We start from the raw sequence: 11,035 nt of genomic DNA on the forward strand, positions 1-11,035 counted from the left end.
GTCGCCGTGTAAACATGCTGAGAGGCAGAGGCTGTGTATGTGGAGAGAGAACAGAGATATAACCTTTGTTTACGAGTGCAGGCGGGCTGGCTGACACTGTGTGTAAGTCAAGCGAGGCCGGCCCACTCGGAGATCTACTGGCACGCATTAATCAAAACACCAGGGGAGGAGAGAAACGCCTCGCCACACCTCCGCAGGACTTTCTAACCAGAGGGAGGGAATGACCACAAGGTTATTGTACCTCCACGAGACGGAGCAGCACTTTGATTCAACACTGCTGCGCCCAAATGCCTCTCCATAAATGTCTACTAACTGTGCACCGCAAGGATGCCGGCAATAGACTTTTTAACGTCAGAGAATGGATCGTCTGAAGTCTTTTCACAGCATGAGTTATCACCGCAATAATATCCAAGAGTGCGTCCTTCAGGGTGATTATGGCTGTGACAGTGATGCAGTAGATGTGAGGCGCAGACGGGGATTACTGGTTATTATTGCCGTTTTACAGCTGGTGTAAAAAAAAAACTAACTCCGATGGAAAACTAATTGTGAGTTTTGCTTTATGGTAATGAGCATAGTTTGAGATTCATTAATTGAAATGATTACACAGCTTAAAGAAAGGCTGCAGGTTGCCGTAACAAGAGCGACTGCAGCGTCTGTATTAAAAAGAGCATTTTATTAAAACAAAATGCGTATTTACAAGGCGAGAGATAATCCTTCTGTTGAAAAAAAAAATAAGCATTGTACCTTTACAAAAAGAGGAGGAATATGCATATGCAGCTTTGCATTACGGCCGTTACAGCTACAGTGTCAAGTCGCCCTGAAGTTTCACTTTGTTACACCAGGGCTGATGCAAAAACTCAAAGAAATAAAGTAAAATGGCTTTTGTAATAATAATAATAATAATAACAACAACAATAAAAAATAAAGAGCATCATCTGTTTCACAGGACAATAAAATCATTGTGCAGGAAGCGAAAACACACGTTTCAGTTTAAATATGAGAGGACAAATGGCTTGTTTAGGGTGCGAAGAATCAAAGTGTAAAACCTGTCGGAGAAATACAACACAGACGCAGCTGAAGCAGACAACAGAAGATTTCCCCCATCTCTTAAATAAAGAAAATAACTCCCATACGCTTGAGTGAGTGGCTCATTATGATACCAACGAAGATATTTGTACTGTCTCCTTGTCAGACATGACATCACACGTAAAGTCCCTGTCGTTTAGTTATAAAAATAAATACAAGTTGAAGGAGAAATCGTGTTTTGATAAAAAGATTTAGTCCAGATATAACTATTATGAATACTGGCAAGCCCTGATCAGACTATCAATGTGACAGTCAGGGTCTTTGTTCCACCTGATTCCACTTTGAAACTATTTCAGTGTCCTTCGATCGTGAGAGGAAGAGTCCAACGTGTTACATCGTCTGTTCGCCGGATCGTAAAAGTAATGTTTCTGTCCCTGCGTCTCCTCTCACTCCCCTCCTTTAATGTCACGTTATTATCCTCTCTGTTCCTCAGAGCCAGGGGTGCCAGGCCGGGTCCATGCGGCACAGATTGTCCAGGCTGTTGGCCGCAGCCACCAGGGTGTTGACCTTACTCTCTCCGCCCTCGAACTGAGCCAGGTTATGGAGGCGGGTCATGATGGCCGTGACAGCCTTCTGGACCAATGAGACTAACTGCTGCGAGTCCATGTTCTCCGGTTGGCCGGCCGGCGACAGAGGCATGGACGTGTCCTCCTGGGTCTTCTTGTGCCACGCGATGATCTCGTCGCGGAGGACGGCCTTCAGGATGCCGTCCACCTGTCAGAGGCGGAGGAAATGAAGATGTCAAGAATTAATGGGAGTAGAAACGTGTACGACGAAACTTACTTACTCAATTCATTGAACTCACAATCAGTTTTGACAAAAGGAAAATTATTAAATAATTTCCATCCAGAGCGGGAAAGTTTAGTTTATTTACTATCTTTTTCCAGAGCTTTCATGCACATCGTACAGGTTCCCTGTACAGAGGGAGAAGATATTTGCTGCCAACCTCGAACATACACATAAAACAAAGCTGTTGAGTCCACTTAAGGGTGCGTCAATCATCCTCAAGGAAATATCTCCGTGTTGTTCGCAGCCCGTTGTGGCGACGCAGTACTGAAATAGGAAGCCGCCTAAACCATAATGGGGCCATAACAGCAGCAATCATCACCTACCTAGGTTCACACTGTTCCCTTACATTACCTAAAGTGTTTATACGGTTGCAGGCTTCAATATATTTGAGTGGATGATTGTGACGTGTGTGTTGTGTTCCCTGGAAACGGGACTCTGGAAGTGTTTTGTTTATTTGCATCTTAAGCGCTCCTGCTCCCTCCACACGAGTCTGACCGATACGTAGACACACGTGTAATCACGGTCCAGCTGCAGATGCGTTATGAAACCGCGACCGCTCGTGCTTTTATTGCATTGTTTTGTCTGGTTGAACTTCCTCTCTGGGTTTATCGAAGTTTAAGCGTTTAAGAAACATTTCTCCTTAACCCCTGCCAGGAGGCTTTTAACGCTTTTATGCATTATTTTAACAAGGATGCAAAATGTTTTCCTCAAACCTACAATAACTCAATATTTTGCCACTTTGGGGGCAAAGGACACAACACTGACACGTGATCACGTAAAGTAGATAAAGTCCACTAGTCGGCCTTCTTCTTGCTCTGTTTTGGTCTCCACCAACTCGTGTGACCAGTTACCTTGAAGTTGGGCTGTGAGAAGCATCGTGCCACGGCGATCATCGAAGCTGTGAGCGGGCCGGAGACGCCGATGGTGGTCAGGAACTCCGAGATGTTTGGCGTCAGGCGGAACGGAACGGGGCGGTTAGCGTCCAGGTCGCCCGTGGCGTCGTTGATGTCGAAGCGGAAGTAGGAGACGTTCAGCTTTCCCGTGTCCTGCAAACAGAAACGCAGGTTAAAGTCTCACAAGTGTGTGTGTGTGTGTGTGTGTGTGTGTGAGGGATTGTACCTGCTTAAAACCAATTAAAGAAAACATATCTACAAGTCCTCCCTGTTCTCCACAACCCTAACACCACATGAGCCCTGCAAGAAAATATCTCTTCCTCAGAAAGGAGTTACAGAAAGAGCTCACACCAACAAAATGGCTGCAGTTATTGATCTGCGTGGCCCAGACACAGTCGCACGTCAAACTATCAGCAGCAGAACATCTATAATCCTCAATTCACTCCCACTCCCCGTTCCCCGCCGCTCCCCGCTGACTTAAATATATACAGCCACGTTTTCATCTTTAAGCCTGCATTTATGTGTGAGAGGACTGCTACACGAGCAGCCATTCCAGGGAAGATAAGCTCCCTTATATGAAAAGGTGAGCGGCTCTGACAGCTTTATAGCAGAGCATTCTCATTCCAGCTCCTTCTCCCTCTCCGTCTCGCCTCTTTCCCTCCCTTCCTCCTTCTTCTTAATTCCCTCCCCTCTCTCTCCTACTGTCATTTGCTCCTCCAGGCCCCAGCAGGAGGCCCTCAAGGCAGTGGGCTGAGACACCAGCAACCCCCCCCCGGAGGCTCAGATAAGCCCGTAGACAGTTGGCTGTGGAGGCCGCACTCAGAATGCTAAATCACCACACGAGTGGCCAGCGATGGCTTCAGCTCGGGGCTGGTGTGAATGGGATGACGCAACACTAGCTCGACACATTTGGTGGCTTTGGGCTGTGAACTTGAGTGGGAGAAATGACAGATACGGGCTCATGTTCAGAACAAGTGGCAACGATATCAGAGCAGAGAGAGACATTCTTCCAAGAGGAGATTCTCACGAGATCAAGGGGTGTCTTATGAAGCCGCTGGAAGAATTAAACATACGACTGAATTACGGCCTTTTTTTAAATGATTGATGCCTCAAAGCATCACTGAGCTCTAAAAGTGCCAACTTGGAGGAACATAAGGTCTCCATTTAGCCAGGGGGGAGCACAATGCTGTGGCTGTGATGTCCTGTCCTTGCACTCGCTCTCTGTTTGTGTGTAATGTTTGTGTGTGTGTACCGTAATCCTGCTGTGTCTAATGGGATCTGCGGAGTGGAACAGGCAGAGAGGGGGCTTAATACCAGCGCTTAGCTGCCCGGAGGAACGCCTGTCAGCAAAGGCCGATTAGGATCAGAGGGGTGGGGTGGCCGACTGACACAATCATCTTTAATAATGACTTTTAGAAAGCTGTCTGCGGACGCCGAGCGGCAGACGGACGCGCGTGGACTGAGAGGCACGCACGCACAAACACGACCTCTTCAAATTGAAGCGTCTTTGATAGCTGTAGAGCAGAGGGACTGAATATAACGTTCTGTCACAACATCCTTCGCGTTGACAGTCGCTGACTGACTGATAGGCCGAGCGTGAATGTCATGGGGGAAAATTGTAATTCACACGGCCGGATATGGAGACGGTAATGGTGATCTCATAATGCATCTTTGAGAGCGTATATCTACTGAATTAGCCCGCCCGTCACATGAACGCCACTCGCCCTTGACAGAAGGTCCAACACGTCTCTGCTCGTTGGTTTCCTACCTGTGCTATCTGCAGCATCTCTGGGTTGAGCCTGTTGAGGTGCAGCATGAACTCGGCCAGACCTATGAGGGCCAGCTGGATGGTGAACATCTTCCGGAAGGTCCAGTAATCGGTGGCGTTGGGGAAGGTGTGGAGAGCCCACTCCTTCAGCATGCTGCGAGGCACCATGTTCCCCTGCACCTCCTTCAGGATGTCCCGCAGGACCTGGAAGTGAAGAGGAGGAGGGAGGACAGGTTAGTGGTCAACCAGGGAGCAGATCATGTTACAGACATCTAAAATATCAACAGGAAATCTCTAGCGCTCCAGAGATGCTGCAATGCAGCCACTAAAAACATTAATATTACGCAGCAGGACGATGGACAGTTCAGTCTCCATACCTGGTGGCTGGCCTGCGTGCCTCTGGCCTGCACAGTGGCCAGGCGATCATAATATCTGGAGATGGGGTTGTCGTGTTCGATGCCCTTCTTGGCACAGCGTTGTTTGTAGATTTCCACCAGTGACAGAGATGAAGGGTTGTCCTCGACCAGCCGCATCTGAGGCGACACTGCCACCACTCGGGGCACTGAGAGACGGAGGGAGGGAGACACAGAAGACAGGTGGGAAAAGAGAAGGGAAGAAAGAAGATGGAGGGAAGAGGAGAGAGAAACCACTAAGTCAGTGACTCACAACATGTAAACAGTCTGCTTTACCACAGATCTAAACCTACAATTAAAATACTCCAGAGTTGGGAAACAGCTGCACTGAAGACACGCCATCGCTCAACACCAAGCTGGGTCAAAGGAGGCGAGAGGCCGAGCATGGGTCGCCCAGTGAAAGCAGTCTAAACATTTACATACACCCCAAATCTATATCAGCCATTCCAGTCGGGAGGGACCGCTGAAATCCCCGGCCATATTTCCCCTTAAACAAACGAATCAAGTGCATGAAATGGAGAGTGGGCAAACATCTGGGCGGAGGCAAACCACACGGGGACGACAGGAGAGGAAGTAGCGTTTGAAAGCGAATTGAAATCGAGTGTTTAAGTGAGACGGCGACAGAAAGAGAAGAACAATTAAAAAGGAGACAGCTCATTAAAAGAATTAACCTACCGGTGAAGAAGAGGTGTCTCTTGGTGGTCTCCTTCCTCTTCTCCAGACAGGGGTTGAGGAGGCGGAGAAGCTGCAGGACCCTCTCCTCTCGGCGCGACTCGGTCAGGCATGCGTCGTTCATCACCAGGTAAGGGTAGATCTTGCCGTTGTGGCCGCGGATATACAGACGGCGTGCTGCTGTATTGTGTTTCTGAACTATTTCCACTCTGGGCATGAACCTGAGAGAGAGAGAGAGAGAGAGATGATTCCACGTGTATCTTATCCACAGTCTTTTAATAAAAGAGGTGTTGTAAGAGTCCGTTACCTCGCTATCTTGATGTAATAGTGTGTAGGTTTGGGCATGAGGAATTCCCCGGGGATCTCCACCTCGGCCGTCTGTGCGGAGAAGTTGCTGAGGAAGCGACACTTCTCCTCGATGAGGAAGAACTTGGGCAGCTGCTTGGTCTTGGCCTCCAGGATCTTGATCCACTTCTTCAGCTTGGAGATCAAATTGTGAAGCTTCATGGAGCCTGGCACGCTGAAGTCAAAGTCTGGTCGAGGCAAAAGAGGAAAGTCAGAGACGGGAGAACAACAAATGTACAAAAGCAGATGCGGGTGATTTGAAAGTGGGGGAGTCAACGCGCTATCAAGTATCCTCAAAATGTCCTTCAGCAAGACACTAACCCCATAACTCCAGTGGAGCTGCCAACAGTACAAGACTGGAACAGGCTGCTCCCAGGTGTGTGTGTTTGACCTTTGACCTCTCCTGCAGCAACACTCTCCCAAAACCTGTGCTATAAATACCAACGCGTCTCCAAGTAACCTCGCCAAATAAAATATCATGAGGGGTTAAAACACATGCTGAGGAAAACGCCACGGTACACAGAAGTTGAGAATTGTTCAGATGACATTTCAATGCTTTACCCGCCATTCACACGGTAAGATGGGACCAAGAACACCTTTTGTTTTGCACCGTTCTGCCGAGGGGAGGGTAAAGTGGTTACAGAAAGTCACATCTGGGAAATGTCCGCTCTAAATATGGCGTTGCACCGTCGGCCACTCGGCTCCAGCGTCCTGGTGAAGTGCCTTGCTTAAGGGAACTTCACGGATAAGTTATTCATTGCAGGCTGGCGTCACAAGGAGAACGGTTTGCTCCATCGACTTAAAACTCCCTCGGTGTAGGCTGGGAGCTGATTGAATTAGAGCTATAAAATTGAGAGTCTTAAAGTATTAAATTCCTGTTTCAAGTCACAACTCATATTGCACATAACATATTGTGATGAGCTGCAGCAATAACAACGGAAGGAGGGGGAAGTGAGCCAGGCAGGTTTTCCATTTTAGAGTAAAGCCCCCAGGACATCTCTGTAACATGAATGCACACACACACACACACCTCTCCCATTTCAGTACACCCTGTTGTGCCGCCTGTTATAATGAATCCATGAAACTGCAAGACCTTGCCATTTCCAACCCGTTCAATCTCTCCCAGAGTGAGACCTCCTAATACTTTAAATAAGCCCTTTAAAACAGCCAATGTTCTTTTTCGGCGTGGCCCTATTTCGCCATCCGTCTGCCTACAATTCACCTGCCTCGATAGGAGAGGGAAAATTGAAACAGTCCTGAGGAATTGCAACCCGACAACAATTCAGCGCCATAAAAGTGTATAATGCCTACAAATAGAAAAGGCGAGACATGCTCCACGCCTCCGCAGCCGTGAAGCAATATCATTCCATCTTTATCAGATATACAGCATTTCACCTGTTTAAATGTGGAGACGGCTGCACATCAGACGCGGTATTACTAAACACCTGAATATTTAAAGTAGTTAACATGCCGTCAAACATGAGCAACAAAAGGCCTTTTCTGCAAACAAGTAGAAAGCAACATTTCACCTTGTTGTTAGCTCTAATTACAGTTAATATAGTGCGACAATATTAAACCTGCAGAGAGTTATTGAGAGAAAACACAGCGGTGCTCTGTGCCAAGTGGAGTAAAGCCAGCGAGAACAGAAGAGAGTTGTTTTCAGTCCCCCTGAACTCATCTTTGACCCCTGCTCTGTCTATTCAGGGGAATAGTGTGCCGAGACACAGAGTGCAGTGTGGAAAGCATCCAGGCTGCACTCTGACCTGTGTGTGGAAAGCAGGGCTGGTGTTCTGCCCCCGCCTGACACGCCACAGCAGAGGCTCTGCACTGCTGGACCAAATTATGGATCTATAATCGGGAGGTGGGCAACCTCTGAGTAGAGAAGCATCCGTCCCTCATGTGCCGCCCTGGTGCCTGACTCGGTGTGGGCTTGTATGAATGTGTGCGGTGGGAGGGAATCAACAACATTTTTTTAAGATGTGTGATTGGTGAGCTGATGTTTTGAGCGCAACAGGTCGTAGCGGAGGTCGGCACAGCAGCGTGCATGTAGGCAGAGAGGACCACAACCGCTCCTGGCCTCATTAATACCCGGGACCCCCGCTGACACAGACTAGACTTTAGATAGAGAATACTTTCATTTATTTTACGATTTTAAATTCTCGGCAATAAATCTAATTCCGATTCTGGCAGTAAAAGTTCAGATTGAAACGTTCCGAGTAGCAGCTGAAGCTACATACGCTAGGTGCTAAGCCAAATTGCTACACAGAATGACATTTAACTGTGGTACGTGTCACGTCAGCATGACAAATGACTATTTAATAGGCACAGAATTATAAAGCCAGGAAACTTGGGCATTCTTTTCAGAAGAAGCTCTTCTGACAAAAGTCTCTGGAACAGATCCACTGCTAAAACAGTAACTCATGCAAATAGCATTCGCCGTAATTGGATTTGAATGCCTCCCTGCTGCCAAATGTTATATGTGCACACATAAACCCACATTTTCCAGCCCACAAACCCTGTGAAAGCGAGTGAGCCACTAACGTGGTTCGGGGAATGGGAGCTTGGCTGCTCAGCAGCTCTGTAAACCCTGTTTGTTCCGCTCTGGAAGGCTTGTGTGGTTTCAGTCTCTGTCGGCCCTGCTCCCACGTCGCTGCGGGGACAGCTGGGTAGCGATGGTCGGCAGGCACCCTGCGACGCAGAAGCCCTGGTGATGCCTGGCTGCGTGAGCACAGCTGGGACTGCAACATCTGGTAAGATTCATCAGCACGGCGCTCGCTCCGAGTCTCGCTCACTCTTTGTTTGTGTTGTTCATTCAAACAGTCCACGTGCTGTTGCCGCTAACGCCATCGCACCTGTCGCCATGTTTCCTCTCGGTCTCTTATTCCCATTGTTTTCTATCTGCTAATCTCCTCTCTTCCATCTTTTAGGCTCCACTCTGTGATTTAATGCTCGTCAGCTCTGGCTCACACTTACTACGGCTTTTCTCTCTCAGTCAGGTGATCTTTTTATTTTTCATTCACTCTCAGTCCTTGTCCTCCACTATCCCAGGGCCAAACACATTAGCTCTATTGGCCACTCTCATGACTAGTGGAGGGCAAAATCAGAGAGGGATGAAAAGCAGAGAGGGGGGGGAGGAGGAAGGAGAGGGAGGAGTGGCTGTGTGGAAATGTATGTGCAGTCAGTGTGTAGGAGAGAAGAAGAGAAAGAACTTTATTTGACTGCTGAAAGCGGCAGACAGTCCTTGTTTAGACCAAGTCTAGTGAACTGTGGCTCAACTCCCTTATGTAATGTAGCAAAACACACACGTGGCTTCCAAAAACAGGGGAATGATTGTTTAGAGGAAATAAACGTCTCAGAGGAGACCATGGCTCAACTAGAAGTGCACCTGTCCTGTTGGATTCCTCCGCTTGCACGCAGGCCAGAGCGACTGGAGGCCTCATCATCGCCTTACAAGCCAACACATGAATATCACGACAGCTTTGCTTTTGAAATGTGTTCATCCAAACCTGGGGATGGATCAGAGAGCTGCCTATCTTCATACATCGATGACCACACCAACAAGGGGTTGGCAAGTGCCGATATGGTGGAACTCATTGTCCTCGGCCTCTGGTGGACGGTAAGTCTATAAAACCTGCATTGAGAAACTATTTCACTCGGATTTAAGCAGCTGCCAAGAACTTAAACAATTTCATTACAGTTTCAGTTACAGTGCTGCAACAAATAATGTTTTACAGACTTTTAAACCCTACTAAGACTAAACTTTTACAACACAGTTTCATAGCTTCAGCTGAGGCAAGAGCACTCATCAAACCCGCGACTGAGATCATCACCGCAGTGCTGCACCAGCTTAGATTAGAAATGCAGCTGACTGGTGTATAATCAAAGCCAGTGTGGGCGTGTGCACACAGTGTAACAAAGACACACACACACACACACCTGTTTCTGACCAGTCACCCCCTCCAACCCGTCCCTAAATCAAATCATCTGGATGGAAACCTTAATTACATTGCAGAACACCAATGCTCCAGATGCTCCAGTCTGTCCAGACAGCGGGGATATGAGCAGCATCAGTGCATACATCACGTGACCGGTTCAATATATAGCTACAGAGGCCACAGCCCGTCTCATAGAGCAACACGGATGCTGCCTTGTTTGCTGAGAAGAGCTGCGGGTTTTGCTACCTTGGGCACACACCTCGTCTAACACTCACAAAACTGCTCTTTTCTTTTGGTCGCCTGAAAACGTACGCTTCATTTTATGTCTCTTCAAATCTCCAAGTGTTTTGACGAAGACGCAAAGAGGTCAAGCAGCGGTGCTAAAAGTTAACAGCAGAGTTCGAACAGTAAACGCAGCAGACCGTAAAGAACCTCACAATGAAAGGGCTCTGCAACGCTTGCTTCTTCTTTCTGTCTGCTTCTGTCTTTACAGCCAGATGTGGGTTTATTTTAAAAGCCAACCAACCTGTTGTGAACTGTCCCTTCATCTTCTGGAAAACAGGATCCTGCGCTGTGGCCTTGGCCCGACGGGCCAGCGACTCGGAGGCGGCACTGGAGAACATGGTGGAAACATTAGGGACGTTCTCCAAGCCCACACCAAAGGTGCTAACCAGCTTCTTGACAAAGTTCAGTGTGTGCGGTGTGATCTTGGCGTCAGACACGGCACCACTCTTCTCAAAGGCCACTGAGTAGCATTTGGCCAGGCCCTGTTGGAGCTGCCTCAAGACCTGCAGAGAGGAGGGAGGGAGAGGAGTCGTGAGAAAAGGTTACACATGTAGTAATAATAATTAAAGATAATTCTCCAATCTGAATCGTTTTTATTGTATCGGTTGAGTCGGATGTCTGACACATGGAAATACTTTATAACTCAAAGTCCTGGATGAACACACACACTCACGCACACACACACACGCACACACACACACACACACAGTCCTACAGTAACCAAAGAAATGGAAGGGAGGGAAGGAGATGATGGCTTAGCATGCCCCTGTGTGCCCAGTGGAACGAAGCATAGAGCCTGCAGCTGCTGCTGAGTGCCCCAAACCATCACAGATAATCACACAGATACAC

At 48.0% G+C, this 11,035-nt stretch overlaps 1 protein-coding gene across 3 annotated transcripts in view; it reads right to left on the bottom strand.

The window, feature by feature from the left end:
* Nucleotides 1-608: 608 nt before the first annotated feature.
* The window catches only part of trrap (transformation/transcription domain-associated protein), a 72,013-nt gene continuing 61,586 nt past the window's right edge, over nt 609-11,035 (bottom strand). For 2 of the 3 annotated variants that reach the window (XM_029456023.1, XM_029456024.1), the window contains 7 exons: nt 10,428-10,689; nt 5,929-6,154; nt 5,625-5,842; nt 4,914-5,098; nt 4,537-4,740; nt 2,727-2,921; nt 1,516-1,800 (listed from right to left, as the gene is read on the bottom strand). In XM_029456023.1, coding sequence (XP_029311883.1) covers nt 1,516-1,800; nt 2,727-2,921; nt 4,537-4,740; nt 4,914-5,098; nt 5,625-5,842; nt 5,929-6,154; nt 10,428-10,689 — 1,575 coding nt within the window. Of the gene's footprint in view, nt 1,801-2,726; nt 2,922-4,536; nt 4,741-4,913; nt 5,099-5,624; nt 5,843-5,928; nt 6,155-10,427; nt 10,690-11,035 lie in introns of all 3 variants that reach the window. The other variant, XM_029456022.1, reaches the window with a different exon arrangement.

The sequence above is a fragment of the Cottoperca gobio genome, chromosome 19 (assembly GCF_900634415.1).
Source record: "Cottoperca gobio chromosome 19, fCotGob3.1, whole genome shotgun sequence".
Taxonomy (NCBI): domain Eukaryota; kingdom Metazoa; phylum Chordata; class Actinopteri; order Perciformes; family Bovichtidae; genus Cottoperca; species Cottoperca gobio.